The sequence below is a fragment of the Strix aluco genome, chromosome 6, assembly GCF_031877795.1.
Source record: "Strix aluco isolate bStrAlu1 chromosome 6, bStrAlu1.hap1, whole genome shotgun sequence".
NCBI classification, from domain to species: Eukaryota; Metazoa; Chordata; class Aves; order Strigiformes; family Strigidae; genus Strix; species Strix aluco.
In genome coordinates, this window is record NC_133936.1 from 24,999,681 (window position 1) to 25,020,758 (window position 21,078).

Here is a 21,078-nt window from a genome sequence, read left to right on the forward strand (position 1 = left end):
TATTTCAACTTCCTGATGGTCTCTTCCTAAAGGCAAGCGCTAGTACCAGCTGGTTTTTTGTTTAAGAAATAGAGAGCAGGACACAGATAATGTATGTTCTCTTTTGGCTTTAACAGAGGAACATTAGATGTTTTTCCAAGAAAAAGAAATAGATCTCTGACATGTCAAACAGTCTCATTGTGTCCACTCTGCATTTGTTTGCAAGCAGCAGGACTACAGATCAAAGACTTTTTTTATTCCAAGTTGCCTGAAAAGCAATCATTCTGTCTAGTCCCTTTGGTTGCCAGTGGGGCAGAGTGGATAACAACGTGGGAAAACATACTAAATGGTAGAGCAAATGTGGCTAGTAATAAAGGACTGAGGGTTGAATTAGGTATCATAACACGAGAGAGACAGGCTTCAGACTCAGCCACCTACTCTGTATGCAAGCACTTACTGATGAAACAAAAGGAAGAAGTGAAGGACCAAAAGCCCATCCACAGTTTCTTACCATCTAAGAAGATGGATTTTACAGTCCACATACAGAATTGTACAGTAGCTATTCACCTCTTTTACAGGCTATTTTATGATGAGAAGAGTATCTAGACAAAGGCATTATTTAAAATGTGTAGCTGCAACCAGACCACAAAGTTAACGCCCCTCGGGGCTACTCGTGTCCTCATTAGTTTCAAGCAACTTCATACACTGAGCTGGGGAATCTTAAGTTCTGTACATGTGCCTGAAGGTCACTTGGACTTAATCTTCCCTTGGAGAAAAAGCGTCTTAACGTGCTTTGAGGCCAGAAGGTACAAGTTTCACTTAAAATTAGGTGCCAGAATTTCAGCTCTAACTTCTGAAAACTCTCAGCCAACATGAAGACTAGAGTCTTGACACTCCATAAAAAACCACAGAAATATAAGCACTCTTGCAATCAGTAATGTCTCCTAACCTTGCTGTGTTCATGTGAAAGAAAACAAATTATTCCACAGATACTCTCTTGCCCCGTTTCCTTGTTAAAGAAACACAAGTCTTGCATACAGCTAAAACCTCTTCTACACAGTTGTCCTTGAAGGTCTCCAGCTCCTGAGATCAGCTCATTTTTGGGGTTTTTATTATTTATTGGCAACAACATTTCTGAGGATGGCCAGGGAATTGTGGAACTTACCATTTTCCCAGAGTACCTGCTTGACAAATCCATCTGCACCTCCAAAATCTTAGCAGTAGTTTACAAGAACACAATATGTATAAACGAAGTCAAATGCATTAGGGATTGAAAGTAAAGGTGCATTTTGTACAAGTGGAGACAAAAAATCCTCATTGTCTGATATGGATGGGAACAGTGGCAGAGTACAGTCACTGTAGATAGTATTCCTGTGCCATGTGGAAAAGCAACATTGGCTGGCTGGCTGACTGTTGCTTGATGAACATTAACTAGGTATAAAGTTATCCCTAAAACCTAATCAGACCCATGCACTGGTTGAATGCAGAATAGTTTAGTTTAGCATGGAAAAAGTGTGGCATCCTTCAGAACAAAAAACAAATCCCAGAGATGGAACTGCAACGTGTCTACCCCATGCCAATGCAGACACAACCTTCAACTCGCTCTCTCTAATTGGCTTCAAGTGAAAAAATTCAGAGCTGGTGCTGTATCATTGACAACAGCTTCCCAGCAGTCTCTCTCAATTGAGACTGAAGACTGTTTACCTGCATCACTGCCCAGACTTCCTTGTCCAAAAGGGAAACAATATTGTGCAAATAGCATGCTGCAAACAGTAGGCAGTGAGGACCAGAGCAATGGCACTTTCCTGTGGATCATGAGCACTGTCAGGGACAACACAAGTGGGAGAGAGACAACTGCTCGGCAGTAGGTAACAGCTGCTGAAAACAATGAAGACTGAAAGTATTATCAGCCCTTGGTACCTGTAATGGTGTGTTTCACAAATGAATCTAACAAAATAATAAGTATTCTTTCGTCTCAATGTCTAATTTTACTTCTAACAGCTTTTAACAGCTGATTTTCACCATCTCAAACTGTGAACAAATGTCAGCTGATCAAGGACCATGTACGCTATTAATATGCAGTAAGATCACTTAACACTTAAGATCACTCAATGTTCTTGATCAGTGACAGATCATTTGAAAATAATCTGTTTGGTTCTGAAACAAAGCTCTTATAAAGATGTACTACCTCTTCTTAGTACTGTGCTTGCATGCCCTATTCCATTTAAACTTGATATAAATCCCTGGAATTGATTTGATGATTGAATCAGAATCAATACGAATGTTTTGGGCAATGTTTTACTGCTTTTTCTACCTGATGAAACCTTTGTGCTTCCTGGGAAAAGACTCACTGGTTAGTGATTAAGACACATTTTAAGTCTATATACTCATGGGAAAGTAATAAAAGCCTGGTACCTTCTCTTTAAATGAAAGCAATATTTGGAAACCTATGCTAACATGCTTGGAATAAACACCTTCTGGAAACACTACTAGCAGGAATGTTATTAACATTCACAGTTTCAGATTAAGCAAACAGTTGTTTCTTTACCAAAAATTTTGAAGAAATATTCTCCAAGAGTTAATTTTACAGTGTGACTTCATGTTATGGAGAGCTTTCATATTACCTTAAAGCAGAACTGTGTTTTAATTCTTCTAAGCTATCAACCCTCACCAGTGTCTGCTCAGTAAACTTCAAAATGCGTGTACAAATTTTACTCTGCCTATGTATAACATTTTCATTTTAGGTCATATATGACATTGTTTTTCTGGTAAATTTAGAAGTAGAACAACATCAGATCTGTAACAGAAATTCCACTACAATCATGCATACTATGGAGAAAGAACTGCCATGGCATAATGCTCAAACATGTTAATTTTTCTTTCACTTACAGCAGCTTTTCCTACAAGGGTTTAAGTTCATAGAATCATAAAATGGTTTGGGTTGGAAGGGACCTTCAAGATCATCTAGTTCATTCCCCCTGCAATGAGCAGGGACATCTTCCACTAGATCAGGTTGCTCAAAGTCCCGTCCAACCTGGCCTTGAATGTTCCCAGGGAGGGAGCACCTATCACCTCTCTGGGCAACTGATTCTACTGTTTCACCACCCTCACTGTAAAAAATTTCTTCCTTATATCTAGTCTAAAGCTACCCTTTTTCAGTTTAAAAGTTACTCATGACTGTCACATTTCTTTCCTGCTTCTACAGGTTTTCTCACACTAAAAATTTATCTTACTAAGACAATATGCATATTTTAATTCAATATATCAAGGAAACCTGAGTGGAAGACATAAAGTGAAAACCCGAAGAGATGTCCTTATAAAATAGCTTTGCAAGTGCAAAAAGGGTGTTCAGAGAGCAAGTGGAAGAAACATTGTTGTTGTTCCTGTTTTGGTTTTGTTTTTTAATGTACACTCTACAGGTTGTTGTTCAAGGTCTCAAAGTTTATATTAAAAAAATCCCAACCTTTGATGTACCAACCATTGATGGTTGATCCCACATTTACAAAGCAGGTCTATTCAACTTACTTAAAGCTGTTACAAAATTTCCTACTTACTTAAGTTGTTTTCTCAATGTATTATACCTCTGATCTTCTAGTAATCACTCACCACTTTTTCATGGTGAGATTCACCAATATACTCATCCTGCTCTCTAAAATGTTTTTTTCCTCAAAGTTGCATTCCTTAACAATAAACAAGCATAATAATGCAAAATGAAATGGTTCCTGCATATACAATATGCACTGTTAGAATTTTGGGGGCTACCAACAGCTTATCAATAAAGACTGATAGCTTTTCTGTTATTATATTCTCTTTTTCTAGAATACAATTTCTTCCTTCATACAAGTGCAGCAGTAGGTGGGGCAGATGGCAATTTATTAGTTAGAGTTCATTTACTCAAGTAATAAAAGAAAAAAAAATTAGCTTGATTCTCTTCCTAGCACCTATCAAATCAGAAGGACCTATACTTAACTCAGCTGAGCTACATCAAGTATAAAAGAAGAAGGAAGAGGAAAACTGGGCCAGATAACATTTATCGCTGTCAGTTGTTTTAGTGTTTGAATAGTTCATAAATATTTTGATGAAAACAATTATGAGATTAAACAACAATATGAGACTATTGTGGGTTATTTTGAAAACGTATTTATACGGCATCCATAGTATCTGCAACTGAAGGACTTTTTTGCTTATTGATGAAGCACAGGAAAAAGTTATTTATCCAAACACAAAAATTTGTAAATACATATTTCAAAAGCATACAAAAGAAGAGGCCAAGGAAAAGGACTAACTTGAAGATATATTTCTAATTAGCATTTTCTAGAAGAAATAGAGCAAAAAAACATTCCAGTAGAACCTGTGGAAGACAGAAAAGCTGTGTATCCTTTTGACAGGGGAGGGAACAGGGGACAGAAGGAGAGCGCAATGTATGCTATGTACACCTATACACAATTTAATTATCAACTGATTGCATCATAATTTGACTTTACTACTTCAACTCCAACAGTGCCTAGAAGCTTCAAACCAGGCAGACATTATATCCCATAACAGATTCCTTCTCAGGAGCTGTCACTGGGGGTAGTCTGAGAGATGAGGTACAACTTTTAGTTTGTCTGGGCCACTTCTAAGACATCCTAGACTTCTGTACTGAACTGGCATGTGGGAAAGAAAATATCCTCTCTAATGAAGAAATGAGGCATGGAAAACTTAAAAGCCTCGAGCCAAGTCATATGTGAAGCCAAGAAATGAGCCCAGATATTCTGAGCTCCACCACAGTGCCTCACCACAAGCCTAATGCCTCTACTGTGCACCAGATTACAGTAGATCTTTGTGGTGTTGCCAGATCTGTAGTCAGAGGTGAAGGACACGGCATAAAATGAACATGAGCTATATGCACTGAGCATAGACAACTCTTGGACAAGTTAGTAAAAAGTTCACAACACCACCAAAGCAGAGAATATTCCTCTAAGAAGTGCCGAGCTTAAACGAGCAGGATAAAGAATGCAGCAAACTGAATTGCCAAAGATAAATTAGACACTCCAGCCAAAAGAAAACAGAGCTGACAACAACAACAGATGGGAAGAGGAGGGAAGGAGAACAGGAACACAGCAAGAAGACGTGAACCATAAGGAAAAAAGCATTCTAGTTTGTGGGAGGGCCTAGGTAGCCAGTTAATTACTCATTAAGGTTAGTAGCTATTTATTATGATTCTAAATACTTAAGCAAAGCCACCTCAGTAGTGCCCAGGTGCACTTACATAAGGCAGATGACATGCAGGACACCTATGCTGTTTACTGGTAGCTGAACCTTCCATGTTATTGACAAAGTAACAGAGTATATTACTTGGTATAAAATTTTATATAGGAAAAGAAACTTCTTTCACATGGAAGATCATTTAAATAGACATCCAATTGTTTTACTTTAGAGCAGAAAAGGAAGCTTCAAAATTTATCAGCACATTTTCCCCTGGGGCTAGCACTAGCTTGTGTGATACACCAGCCAACAGAATGACATCTTTAGTTTCAGCAGAATTTAGGCCTTCATAACAGAAATATTTGACTCTTCACAGAGAAAAAAAAAAAAAAAAAAGCCCAGCATATTAGCTGGCATACCTGTTGTGTTAGTCTATTAAAATAGCTTTAAGCATGAACTGTTTCTTTCATCTAAAAGAAGCCGCAGATACTTGAGTGGCCAATATTTGAAACTTGCCTGAATTCTGCACCTATGGAAGTGTGACGGGCTAAGCCTGGGGGAGAAGGAAGAGTCCCTCCCCAAGAGCTTCAGCTGGCCACAGAGGAAGGAGCACTCTTTTGCCATTTCATGCAGAATAAAGAAAACTGATCAAGGTGCGTCAGGCTGAAACATATTTATTCCGTAGATAGGTTTGATCACATTTTGATGCAATTCTATTCAACCCAGCTAAGCTTTAAAGTTAGTGTGTGCGTGTGTGTCTGTGTATATGTATATATAGTTTCTCAGGTTTTTCAGCTAGCAACCAAGGAATATTGTGTGAATATTTTAGAAAGGTTTCTAGACACCAAATTCAGCCCTTGCTACTGCCAATCACTGCATCTGCATATCAGGTAAAAAAATACAGAGCTAGAAAGATATGCAAAGTTTAGACTTTAAAACTGTCTTGATCATTTTTTCCTACCAACTAGCATGATGTCAAAATACCATTACCACAGTGAAGTGAATGGATGCAGTCAGCTACTGTTTTGCTGGGCTCCTTCTGACTACTAACAGATCAGCTGCAGATTCAGAATAAACTATGACCAAATTTCGATACATTCATAATTAAAAAAATGTAATTCAGCTATTACCACATAGAAAGTCATTTCAAACAATTCTTCTTTCCCCAATTCCTCTCCCATGTTCCAGCCTGTACAACAAGGCTTTCCAGCAGAATGCAGATGCACAGTTTTAACCTCTGAATTCAAGAAGCCTTTTGCGGAGGTTGAATTTTATGTGTGTAAGTAATCCCGTGACAATCAATGCATGTTCTGGAAGAGCGCTACATGTGTGTCCCAAAAGAGCCCACTGAAAATGAACAGCATTCACCTACCAAAGCAATTGTCCTCTGAAATTAAAAAGGTTCATTTGCAGCACTATGCTCTAATAGCCTACCAATTATGCCTCCTTTTAAAATATCAGTGGCTAGTTTCTTAATGCAATTTCTTAATTTAGGGAGAGAGAACATGTGTATCAGTTTCTTGGACAATACATGAGGATTACTGATTTTTGACATTTATTTTGCCTCAAGAATTCCTCATATTCTTGAATGTGCCCTAACTCCCAAAGAAAACATGATTCATAATCACGGCTAACATTATTACCATTTTTTTTTTTTAATCATGCTGCAGAACCTTATTTCGATTCATTCTCAGTATCACAACAATAGAATTTGCAGGAAGGGAAACCATGGTAACCAACTAAACGTGCTACAGCAGATATCTGCTCAAAAGAACATGCAGTACCATCACACTTCAACGCCTACGAGTAGTACAATCTCTACCCATTTCCTCTTTATCCTCATCCTAATTATTAAACAAGCTCTCAACCACAAAAGGCTACATTGCAAACCATGTCTTATTGTTACTGTCATTTGCTATAGGTCCTAGCGTTAAGCACTGCACTACTCTTTTGCCAAATTTAAAAGCAGATCTAATACCTCCAGGAGTTAATTAGGAATTTTCAGTTCTTTTCATCTATTTGGAACATCTAATTAACATCACAATTTATTTTATATATTTTTATTGTCACAGAGACTTGCTGATATGTATGGACAAACATATATACCTACAGTAATTTTATCTTGTTAGTAACTTTGTTTTAAATCTCAGGGTTGCAAAAAATTTTCAGTGGCATTCTCTGATTAATTAATTAGTAAGCATTGCTGAATTCTGCTGTGATTTTTTTTTTTTTTTAAATAACTATGAGAAACCACATCCATGATTAAATACGGGCATTAAATATAGTAGGGTGCTGATCTGCTGCTCTCATTTGTGTTTATGCTTCATTCTGTTTCACCCAGTGTCTGAACTGATACAATTTCTCAGGCCTTCTTAGGCTCTGAAGATCAATTTCATTTGAAGGACAGCTCTGAATATTTATCCAAACTTACACAGTTAAAACAACTTTTAAATTATCATTTTCTTTTTCCCTAAGAACATACTTCTACCTCTGTTACCAGTTCTGAGAAATTTGTTTTTAGATTTTAAAGGTAGTCTGTTTTAAAAAAGTCATGATGCAAATTAATTGCACAATAATGGACAAAAGTAGACAAAAATAGCTCATCAGAAGATGATAAAAATGCAGCTTCTTTTATAAGTGGAAAGCAGATTTTACAGTAACTCACCAGCAACTTTAATAACTGAAAAGTTTTTTGGGGTAAGAATCACTTTCTCTACCTTATTAAACAAGAAGTAGTATTCAAAATCTTCTCTTTGAACTCAGTTAACTATTCCACAGCATTGCACTAAGAATATTTGACTGTGTCGGTTAAGCCTGCAAAAGCTATTATTTGTCCTGTCCTATATTTGGCCATTTATCGGTGCTAGGCTACGTCTGTAGCTATTGTGGCTCAGGAGCAAGATCTTTAGATCTGTTAGTTCTATAAAAGCATCAGAGACTAATACTCCACAGCGGTCAAAAATTCATTTAGAAAGGCTTAGAGAACAAAGAAAGAAAACTCCATGGCCCACTTCATCTTGAACAGGATGTGCAATCCTGGTCCCCTCATCTCCAAAAGACCATCACAGAATAAGAGAAAGGCACAGAGAAAGATGACAGAGGTGATGAGGAGTATGGAATAGCTTCACTATAAAACCTTAATGTATAGTCTAGGACTCATCAACATATAAAGAGAACAATAAGGGCAACGTGAGTGGCACGGGAAAGGTAAACGGACATCAGTTGTTCATCATTTCTCATAATACAAAAACTATGGAGCATCCAAAAAAATTGCCATATGGAATCTTCAAAAAAGGGATGCTATTTCCCATAAAACCTAGTTAAGACATGGAACTCATGCTACAGTTGCAGACAGCAAACTCTACGAGGGTTCAAAAATATGCTTGTAAAACCACTAGACAAAAATCAAAAATCTCTCCATCAAAAGCCTGAAAAAATAACAAAGATAACAATTCTGCTCAGAATCCCCTGAACAGCAAGTTTTCAGAGGCTGGGAGAGCACACCAGAGAACTACTATGTGTTCATCTTGTTCTTACACTTTTCCGTCAATGTCTGCTATTAATAGCTACGGAAGAGTGGATACTGGACCGGACTATGAACCGGTCCTTTGATCTGACCCAGTGTGTTCTTAGTCAGAGAACTTGCTAATACAGTAACAGAGATATGTAACTGGGATGAAACTCTTTGCAACCAATTACCCAGATCTCTTCCCCAGATCCGCCTATTTTACGATGACTTAAGGCATCCCTTAGATTAACTTAAAAAGAAGTGAGATGCAGAAGAGCTATGTTAGGAGTAGAACGGGCCACAAAAGAACCTTCATGCACCAACTGCATTTGCATTCTGTGCATTTTGGCTGTAGCTGAAGGCTGTAGCTTAGTGTGATTGTCCAATCTGTTACAGATTTCACAAAAACATGTTTTTATAACTGTGAATTCTGTCTGCCTACAAAGGAGTTATGATTTGTGATGTTAACAGTTTATTCTTTATCTTCTATAAAGATAAGTTGTTTAACAAGTGGAAATCTTCAGTGTAGAGCGAAGACAATCTGAGCATCTCTGGAAGATGCCCACTACAAGTACAGTCTAGAAGGGAATGAGCAATGAGGATAGAGACAGAACAAGAGAGAATATAATTTTTTTTCCCCTATAATATAGCCCTCTGTGAGGTGATCTTCTTTAATAATTCCAGAAGAAGATAAATATTCACTTTACAAAGTTGAGCTAGGGTTCATTAATCTCTATCAGATTTGTGGCATAAAGGATGATGTATTCACAAATACAATGTCTGGGGAGTCATAATAAGGATTCTGAGTTCTACCTTTACGTCTCACCTAGCTTGCTTTGTAGTCAAAGGGGTTTTTTTTAGCATTTTTTCTAATTTCTAATTTAGCTATGTTAGAAACTTTACCAACACAGCTGATACCTGATGTTGAAGTTCATTAAATAAACTGTAATATAAAATAAATAAATCAAACAACAAACACCAGGATATCTTCCTTTCTGAATTCTGAGGACGCAGAGGACACAGTGCCTTCACTTAATTTAGTAGCACCAAAACAAAATATTAGACAGAACAGAACTACAATTGGAACTAAATTCAAAACAACTTCATCAACAGCTGGTATGAACATACCATCAAGATTTTAGACATCAGCTACAGTAGCTGGTGGAATCAAATGTAGCATTCAAATTGTTCCATGACGATTTTTGGGGAGTTGGCTGGTTTGGGTCCTCAGGACAAAGCACAAAGCGTTTGGTTTTTCCATTGCAGAAATGAAGACTGGAAATATTTCATTACAGAGACATCATACCTTGCCATGGAAACGGTTATGATCCTGTTTCACTAAACTGCTCTTCACGACTGGATGCACTGGGTTTTTCAGGATCCCCAGACATGCTGACACAAATGCAGGAAGAAGACATCTGCCAGAGCTGGGCGTGCTGAGCCATCTGTATTACTGAATTGCCTGCCCCTCAGCAGAAGAACCGGTAACTACAAGCCAGGAAACAATCCTGTCTCAGTCTCAACAGCAGTTGATCCTACCCAATGTTTCCACAAGACTTTTAGGTCTCGATGAACTGGGATTTTATGATGCAACCGCACTTCATAGGTAGCTTCCAATTTGTCCTAATCACAGTTGACAGACTGTCAAAGACAGACAAGACAGGCAACAAACATACACAGTGAGAGATAGATTGAGTAGATACGTAGAAGTAAAGAGGGAACCAAGTATTTATGCCAAGAGTCAATGGGTACCCTCAAGCATCTAAATTTTACTCAACATTTTCCATTCCTTTTCCAAAGCATGCCTGAAAAAACAATCAGAAAACAGATATTCTGTTTTATGTTTTGTCACTATGTTATTTACTGCAGAATTAGCGCACCTCTTCAGCATTGCTGGATTAACTTTGTAAAATGCTGTGAAACCTGTTCTGTGTCTGTTTCTTTATACAAAACTAACAGCCGACCAAGTTTTCTTTCCTCCCACATCTTCTAAAGGGTAAAACAAAGGTAAAGAAGGAAAAGCAAAAATCATACAGAAGTGATCTTAAAATTAACATGTCTGCTTGAATGACACAGTGGTATGTAAGCCTAGTATGAAAAGATCAAATTGAATCTCACACCTAGAAAAGAAAGAATGACATCGGAGACCCTGAGGTCAATCAAAGTCTTCCATTGAACCTGGAAAGGTTTTGCCCATACATACCACCCTACTGACAAGCTCCTTTTCTGGCCAATTCTGAAATTCCTACTGAGATTATCTAAACTGCAGACAGAGCTACCTTTGCCACCTGGCAGTGTAGTGACACAAACACAAATGCTATAAATTACAGGTAAAATTACATAAACTCATTATGGCAATCACAGCAAACTTCTCCCAGTCAGGATGAACCGACAGACCGCAGAAATTACCTAGTCTATAAGAGATGCTACAACATCAGCAACTCAGTCAGTGGGAATGTTGGCTAATGGGTATATTCTGCATATATAATTCCAGGGGGAGAAAAAATGGAAACCAAGCAAAACTCCGCCTCCAGTCAATGGAAACGCAGACTCCTGCTACCCTTCCTAGTAGAGAGAGAAAAAGAGATCCTAGTGGTAAAATTCCCACATGGAAGACACAGTGCTGCAGTTCACAGAGAGCAAAGATCCTCACTCGTATACTTTAAAGGCCAACAGCAGGACAACAGAGCATTACTTGCTGTGGGATGGAAAACAGCACCTAGACCACTGTCCTTAATATACAAGTCATTCAGCTAAAACTTAAACATAATGAAATGGCTGCAACATGCTGCCGTTTCAGATTCTGAGGTGTTTTGCCAAATGCTGAATTTCCTCAAAATAAATCAATGATAACAGCTTTGCTATCATTTGAAACTGTTTCCGAAACTGAACACCAACAGCTATCCATTCTCTTTTCTATTGGGTATAAAAACAGATTTTACTGCTTTCAAAGAGGTGTTCCAGTTTGAAAGAGATACCATCAAACCTAGAAAAGACCCATCTTTTGACTTGCTGGACTGGAGGAGCATTTGTAAAACAAGCCATACAAATACATTCCATAAGATGCTCAGCAGCTTCATCTTTCACAGTCTATAGGCCCAGTGCCTTCTGCACCATCAGAAGCAACTGGCAGGAGTTCTGTCTTCAAGCCAGGTGTTATGACAACTGTTTTCTTATTAGGTTTAAATAAATATTGCAAAAGCAGAAGTAGATGAAACGGAGTATTAGACCCTAATAAGCAACACCAATTTATTTACACCATTAATGCAGACCAGTGTAATGTTTCTATTTGGAATCTTATTACTACACAAACAAGTATCTCAGTAAAATATACCTTTCCCCCACCCCCAAAAGAAGAAAACTAATTCATCACCCCCTATTATTTTGACATATTCTTATTTTAATTGCAATCTTATTTTACCCATATAAAACTTTCAGTAACTGCATCTTCTCCTTCAATGTTTTTCTGTCCCACTTAGATTTAAAACATTGCTAATAATCACGATCTCCCATCTGAGTACTTAGGTGTACAGCCTAGGCCAAAATAACCTCTATCACCTTAAAAGCAATTAAACTATTTAAAACTTACAACTATATAAGCTGGTTTTTTTTCATTTTTTTATGTGTATCTGATCCACTTGCCAGAATTTTGCAGAGTGAGGAAACAGATCTGCGAACACTGTTAGCTAACAGGTGTTCAGACAAAAAAAACCTCCTGATTTATTGGCCATCCCACAGAGGGACAAGAAAGAACTAACTGCTCTTCAGCAACAGCTAGCTAGTAAGTTATCCACACAGTAGACTAGTCAAGTGAACTCCTAAGATGCCTTTTATTTCTTGATCGCCTGCTCTCCCAACATCTACATGGGGTCACATTTGTAATGTAGTGGGAGAAGGGCAAAACAAAGTGGCACCAGCAAAACACAATGGCTATTATCCTGATGGTGCAAACAATCAGAAATGTTAGCACTTCAGAAAGGGTTAGGGAAGGTTAAAAATACCAAATCTGTAACTAGGGTAAAAAAAGTACCCACATTTTTTTAAAAAATGAAAACATTGCCAAGGAAATTTAAGCACTAAGCTCAACAAAACAGTACAATCTTTGAATATTTCATAAATTTTATAATGAAATATTAATTACCAACCTTAATGCCAAAGTGTAGGTTCCAGGTTGCCGTTGGCTTTCACGAATGAGATAGCTTCCCTCTGCAACACTTAATAATTGGTCAGCTTCCTCCCTTGAGATCATCCCATGGAATCTAAGGGACAAAGAGTTTTTGAAACACACGTCTTTTCACTTTTAAATCACCTTTTCCTCTTCTTTTAAAAACCACCAACCATGGTAATTGAAAAAGAAACAAAAATAAAAATGACTGATTTGCAGGAATCTACAGCTTAAATTAATCTCCCTTTCTGCCTGCATTTGAAGTCACTTTAATTGGTTTAGAAAGGCTACTATGAAACAGTATCTATGAAACAAGTATATTGCTTTAAAATCTGCATCTATCAATTTAATACATAGAAATAAATCCATTTTCTCCTGCTGGCTTCACATGTTTTGTGCCAGTGGCATGCAATCCAAAATTCTGCAGCATTCAGGAATATTATGACAATTTGCCAAAATCTTGGGGATTGCATATAATCTCAGTAATTACTGGTGTAATAACCTAGCAACACTACACATCTTTTACAAAATAAACACAAGTAAGATCTGCTACCATCTTTACCTTAGCAATCTGAAATAGAAGACACATAGATACTGTACACTTATATTGCATTTGTGATCCAAATCTTTTTTTTCCTGCACACAAACACCTTTTGCAAAAGTCAACTGGAGGGGGAGGTAGACAAAGGCAACCCTCTAAAAGTAAGGAAATGTATGTTTTTCTCACTTAAGGTAGCACTCAAAGATATCCATATCCATCAGAAAATTCAGCTGTAATTTTAGGCAGACAAAAGTGATGGTACTGAAGTAATAATCTGATGGTGAGCAAGACACACTGCTGTAAAACAGACAGAAGAAACAAAGGGCCCAGAGCAAACACTTGCAACATTTTCTGTAACTATTATCAACCAACACGTCCAAATACATCACTTTCAGAGACGTATGTTACTTACTCTCTTCCATAATATTTGGGTCTGTTCTCTACCTAGAAAAAACAACAGAAATTGTAATGTTTCATAACAAGTGAACCCATACAGTAAGAATACTGTCCATAATATAGTATTAAAAATAGAAAGGGATATAATGTGAAAGTACAGACAAAAATAGGATTTTCTCTGTGGGTGGAATATAGAGAAATCAAAGATAGACCTTTAGGAAACACTGCTCTTCCGAATGGCTTAAAACAGAGTGAAAAGGACGTGCTTGGATCACATCATTCTCAGGGCTCTGCTAATACAAACCAATGGCATTAAGCATTGATTGTACAAACTGCCAGAAGATTAATTTCATGAGTGTAAGTATAATATATTGTTAAGTGCACTAATGCAGTGAAACGTCTATAAAACTCTAAAATTTACAAGTTATCTTCCATCATAGAGCTGTTGGTACCACTGCTGTGAGAAATTAAGCCACCACCATAACCCCTCAGAGTGAGGGCAAGTGGTAGATTAAACAACCAAGTGCCTAAGCCTTGCACTTTTTGACTTCACTAAGCTGTGTGATCTCTAGGATCACCTAAAAGACCTCAACAACAGGTATGCATGTGTTATGCTGTGTAACACCAGCCCGTCTGTTCTCTAGAGACCATACAGTGTAAATGTGCACAACATGCAAGGGTGCCAGAACACAATTTGCCTGTAAATATTTCAGATAAAGTAACTCATCTGCAATTGTCCAGGAAGTTTAGAGACATGTGAGGAACTGCAGACCTCCCAGAAATCTGCTCAATAATCTAAACCACCAGATTGTCCCTCCTTGCTAAATTCAAAAGACGAAACCCTTTGGGTAGTAAAATTAAACAATTATACAACCTGAACTACAAGAGTATAAAATGATCCAGCTATAATAAAACACAAAATACTCACAGTAAACTGCTGCTTCAGTTTCTTTTTTCTATCTTTTCAGAAAAAAGCCTATTAAAATTAGCACTTCTTTCCAGTTATCTCAGTGGAGTATAAATAAAGATTTCAGATGTCCAAAACAACAAAAAATACATCCTGGTGTACAGTCTAACAACTACTATTGCACATTCTTAGAAAATAAAAAGCTATTGAGATGGTTCATCACTTTTGAAAAATCATTCCATCACTGGAAAGATTTGTAATGTTCTAAAATATTTCCTTTTCCTACATAACAGCAAACAAGAGTTGACTGGTGTGATAACCGTTTTCAAAGGGCCTGAAGAGACTGGATCATTTCAAAAAAGAAAAAAAGTCTTACGTATTTTTTGTTAAATGTAACCTATTTCTTCAATAGGAAGACAGCAACACAAATGGAGAAAAAGTAAAAACATTTTATTGTTGTTATTATAGAAACTTGCCACAATTCCTTACTCAAACCCTCAAGACAAGACACTAGTCTCAGGCAGTTGTTAAAAAAAAGAATCCTGTCATGAATAAGATTTTGTTGTCTGTCTATTGACATTTTATAGTTATCTCAAGTGAATGCAGTGAATTTAGATGACAGAACTGGAAAATTTATATAGGCAAAGGCATTCCATTTCAGCAATGGATTAGTAATGTGACAGGGCATCTTCAGAGTACTTGCAAATCCTAAGACAAATTATAATATTATGTGTGCAAACATTTGAAAATGTGAACTGGCAGATGACTGGAGCAAAGCATCAGAGAAAAGCTTCCAGGCAACTGTAGCTGGGTTTGCAGCTCATCTTGGTGGATGACAAGTTATAGATGAAAATAACCACTTCTGCTAACATTGAGTCTCTACTGATCAGTTTTACCAACTCACAAAAACTTCAGTATAAATGCTGATGTGTAACACTGCTTGCTTGTATAAGACTCAGTGCAACTAGACCCCCAGCTCACTGAGTTTTATTGTCTGCTTTCTGGAGTTTTGTTTTTTTTCATAACTTTTTAAATTTATGATACTATTAGGTTTTTATGACATCTAGATTGGACGCATACATTTAGACTCTAAGGTAACTTCATCAGAACTCAGCAGGGGCCTTCTAATTCACTCAGAATTAGTTGGGCTACATACACACTTAATGCAGTCCATGTGAACTTACTAAAACACACAGATTTCCCGTAGCCAATTTACCATGTAAGACAGTAAACCCTGTTCTCCGGCTTTCGATAATGCTTCCTACAAGTATCATTACACCAAGTTTACTCATAGCAAAACACTGAAGCATTTGTTCTTACTTCAGGTATCCTTAGCTGCACCACAACCAGAAGCGACATGCAGCTTTCTAGTCTTTTGTGTCTGCCTGGACTTCACAGAGTTCCTGTCAGATTGTATTTCTACAAATTACAATTGCAGGCACCCACATATCCTCCAGTTGCACTTGAGCACTGAAAGCCAAAACAGTTCAGTTCAGAAGCTTCATTAGCCTAACTTTCACACTCAGTCAGCCTTAAGTTAAGGAGACAAAACCAAAACGTCCATCTGGACTGGAACTAAAACCCACCTAAGAAAAGAAATACATTTTTAAATAAAATCAAAGCAACAGCAAGAAATCCGCCATTTTAACTAAAGCTGTTAGCTGAAAATACAGTGTAATTATCCTCTCCAGAGTTTCTTTCTGATTTGGCAGTATTTTTGGATCAAAGTATTGTTAAGCATGAGTAAAGGCAGCCTTAGCTACTTCATTTTCTCTGTATCCAGTGAAGATCAGCTGAATGCTAAGTTTTTGACTCCTCGGGACTTTTTATTTATGGGAAAAATTTCCTACTGCTGTTTGGCACGGTTTAAAAAATTGCTTCTAACATAAAAAAAAAAAAGAAAAAAAATAACTGTGAGATACTTGTTTTCAGTGTGCTTATTTGTATAGCACTGATGCAGTGGCCACAGGAAAGATTCAGGTCTTACTGTGATACCTGCAAGAAGCACAAAGGTCAACGAGATATGCACCATTGTTTTATTTCTGTTTTTTTCAAACTGAGGTGTGAAGCCAATGGAACCAAGTTTATAAACAGATAAATGGAGCAGACTTGGCAAGAGCCTTACGGTAGCCATTCCTTCAGAAAAGAGCTTAGTTACCATGAAAGTTGGGAAGTCATTCTGGATGAATATCATATAGATAAAGACATACTTTGAGAACAGCTCTAACAAGGATGTGCATTGTATATGCCCATCTATGCTATGTTTCTTGACTACTCACAGAGGCCATTTTCACAAGACTACACAGATGCTGTTTATCAGGCTTGTTAACTACTAGCACTGAATTAGGATGAAGTCTCATAATAGGATGGAAAAGGCCAGTGATTTTAATTCTCTCTCCTCATTTGTCTGTTTGCTATTTTTTCATACATAGTTATTTAAAATTTATCATGGAGTGCCTTCATGTAGCAGTCAAGGATGCCCTAAATATGCCTGTACATGCACACGTGTGTATATAAAAGATTATATGCATAACAAATACAAATTCCATGGAGGTAATAAAATATTGATTGGACAAACAACATTACAATTTGGATGTAAGCCTCATGCAGAAGTCAAACATCCTTAGAATATTATGGAATCATCAACTTTACAAATGAACATCATACAGTTTTAAAAGCCTTGGCTCTGCTGCACCTTCACAATAAAAAAATCCCACACGAATGCAATGCTCTTTTTACCTCAGCGTAACTCCACTGATCTGTGTTGCTCTGATATGAAATTGATGTAACAGAGAAGAAACTCAAATCCTCTGTATTTGAGAAGTACCTCTCAGTATTAGCACTTGTACAACACGTGCCTTTGCACCTTAACTAAAAGGTTGGGTTTTTTATGGTGTGATTTCCAATTATTCTCTAACAAGTGCTTTTCCCCCTAATCATCACTCTTGCTTATGTCAACAAGTGGAATACAATAAGGCAAGAGGAGCAATTTACGTGCTAATACCTTACCAAATTACATGTTGTTCCCTCCCACTGACCTCTTTGATGTTCTCTGGACCAAAATTCTCTTCCTAATATTTATGAATTTGTTTACACAGCTGAATAATTCAACCACTTAGGAAAAGATTCTGCTCCCCACTGATTCACACATGGCTGCTAATAGAAACCCAGCTGAGAAAGAGGAGATCACAAAGCTCAACACTAGCAGGAGAGGCTGAGACCAGAGAGAAAGGTTAAACATGTTACTGCTCGCTGAATATATTTTCACTTCAAATCTGGCTCAGTTGCATAAATTGTTCAATACTTACAATGAAAAACAGTTATCTGCATTATAATGAACTAATGCAGAGGTAGGAAAATGCACACTGATAATGTATTATTTCAATTTTATCTTTATTTGGTAAAAATAAGCTTCAAAGAGCTTTTTTTGGGTAAATGGATTCTTTAATGAGAAAATGTACATTTAATATTCTCTGTTCTGCAGCTAAATACCTGCAACTGACTGAATCTTTCATAGCTCTATTTTATTTAGTTCAATTCTCATTAGTTTCTAAAACCCACAGAATTTATTTCTCAGTTTCTGTTAACAATGCTCATGGTGCAGACACAGGTTTGTTTACTCTGCAGAGTTCAAGAAACTATTTTAAAACACAGAATGTCTCTCCTTTTTTTTCCACACTGGCCCAGGGAAAGTTTTACACTTAAAGTTTCTCATAAGTTATAAGCTCGTTTTGGAATAAATTAATAGAAATATGACATTATAGACACTAATGTGTTACATTTCGTTCTTCAGTGACACTGAAGACAGACACTCAGCAGAGTGTTTTGATTGCTTGTGGTACTTTCGCCAATCCCCCACTGGCTTTAACGGACTACCTGTTCATAGAATTAGACCAGGAGCACCTCTCTCTCTGTACGGATGCAGCATGCTCAGATACCCTCCAAAGAGCTTGGATGATTAGTTCATGCAGGACACCACTCACCCACAGCGAATTTTCCTTCCTAAAACAATTTGCCGCCTGTATAATAGCTAACAAATTTTTATAATTAACAGTACTACAATTCAGTGATAACATGGATGAGAAAATTATAGTGGTCAGTGTGATTCATATTTGAAGAAACTTTACATGGATGCTTTTATATTTGGCTGGCAAGAGTAGGTCTCGTTTAATTCCAAAAAAAAAGGCAATCTGGATCTGATCCATAGCTGAAGGATTTCCAGCACTCCAGAGGCAGGAGACAATTTTAATTTTCAGATGCTATATACACATTTATATCTTTGCTTACTTGACTGGATAGGCTAACAGTATTTCAAGAAACACTATGAAGGAGAATTTAGTACAAAATTTGTTTGTGACTTCTTACCACCTAGGGCAAAAAGTCCCCAAAGCACTTCTCTGTAGTCAAACTAGCACAGGATACAATGCCAACAGATCTTATTGAATATGCTGGACCCTTTATCAGTTTACAGCTTCTCCCTGGCTACAGGGTACGTATGCATTGTGCAGTGGCCATGCAAAACAATTACAATCATTATATTATCTGCTGTCAGATTTCCTTAACTGTGCTGGTACCTTCCCACTCCTTACATATCTATTGTTTTTTTGTTTTGTTTTGTTTTGTTTTCCCAAAGAAATCAAAAGGTATATAGAAAAATGAAGGCTCTAATTCTGTAAGAATTAAAACCTTCACAACTGAGGCTCGCAAAGCATCTAACTGAAGAAACTGAAGAACTGTCGCTCATCACCTCAAGAGCCAGGCAACTTTATGAGCATGCACTCTAAGTCTGTCATTACATAAATAAAAAATCGCAGGGTTCTGAGATAAGACTCAGCAAATAAAAGACTACAGTGATTGTACAGCCATAATGTCAGCACCTCAATGAACAGTGTCAGGCTACCAAAAATCCCTCCTATGTTTTACAACATGCATATATACATACACCTACATACCTACTAGCACTGCTTCCACCAGTGTAATCCTTTTGAGGAGAGGAAGGAAAAGTCAACTATTCAACAGCACTTAACAACAATAAACACAGTCCATTGGAGGCAGGGAGTAAAGTACACAATCCTGTTTTATAATCACAATCACAAACTTGTATTATAAGACTAAGCTCTTACAAGACTTCAGTTATTTTGTATATTAATGTAATGAAAAACCCTATCATAGAGAACACACAAAATAAAGAGAACCTTCCTAATAATGTTGCAATGGGAATCAAAAAATGGAAAACCTCCCATTTTTCACAGCTCAGATCTTATCTTCTATAGACTTCTCCTTCAAATCTCCGTCCCACCTTATTTGATGTACATAAGATAGATATCTGCACAACAAACTTAACAAGAATACCCCTGCTTGGGTCCTCATTAACAGTAGAAACACTGATTAAAACAAAACTTTTTGCTACAGTGCTTCTTGTAAAATTCATGTATTGTTCCTACAGCTATGTCTTGCTTAAGTGCAATCAGCTACAGCTATACCTTTTATAAAAAGACAAATCTATCAAATTAACAAAGGAAAACGAGAGTGCTTTCACGATGTGCAGTATTTCACTTCTGTTAAATCTCTACTTTTCATCTTAAAAATTGACAAGACTACTTCACAGAATCACAACTGGGCATTTGAAAAGATGACAGAGAAATGCCTGTTTAATTCTGTAAAGTAATCCTCCTCGTGAGCTAGACTGTAAGCTGTTAATGTTCCTGGCAGTTCTGTGTCCCTCTGTATTTAATACTACGTCAAAGTGACTAACACATTTCAAAGATTAATTTCATTTCTCTTGGCACATGATAAAAATGCTTAAGTTTTATTGCAGCAATGTAATAACTTCCAGTGGTTATTCAGTAAGAGCTGTGTTTTGTAATACTGCTTAACAATTCAAGCCTAACATTTCAGCATTTTTGAAATTGAAATAGTTTCCCAGGTTCCTAACTGAAGCCGGAAGAGAGATGCAGTTATGAGTAAAATCTTGCTGGCATGGATGTTTGGTATCAGTTAAACCCTCGAGCACCACAGCTCTGGAGAGGTGCTGCTCTGCTGGACGGCAGCTCAGAGCACACTCCTAACTTGAGGTCTGCCTCAACAACTGACCCCATGAGCAGATGATTCTGTATCACTGTATATTAACAGGATCTTGTTGTTAATGTTTGGATCCTTAAAATCTGTGGCTCTGATAGCTTAGCTACTATTATTAAGTACTTAGTCTTAATTACTACGGCTCAAATAACAGCACCAGGGGAGGTTTCAGTCTTCCCTCTGTTGATTTATTGCACGCATCCAGCAGCAATGGATGTACAAACAGGTGCATGGCTCCCTTGTACAGCTCTGCTTTTCCTTCTATGAATTTCTGACCCAAAAAGGAGGAGAAAAAGCATGTTTCCATGTATCTAAGA

General features: G+C 37.3%; 1 protein-coding gene across 1 annotated transcript in view; it reads right to left on the reverse strand.

The window, feature by feature from the left end:
* The window catches only part of CHN1 (chimerin 1), a 104,582-nt gene that overhangs the window by 57,413 nt on the left and 26,091 nt on the right, over positions 1 to 21,078 (reverse strand). The window contains exons 4-5 of the mRNA XM_074829156.1: positions 13,793 to 13,824; positions 12,820 to 12,933 (exon numbers count right to left, since the gene is read on the reverse strand). Of these exons, the coding sequence (XP_074685257.1) occupies positions 12,820 to 12,933; positions 13,793 to 13,824 (146 nt within the window). The remainder of the gene's footprint in view (positions 1 to 12,819; positions 12,934 to 13,792; positions 13,825 to 21,078) is intronic.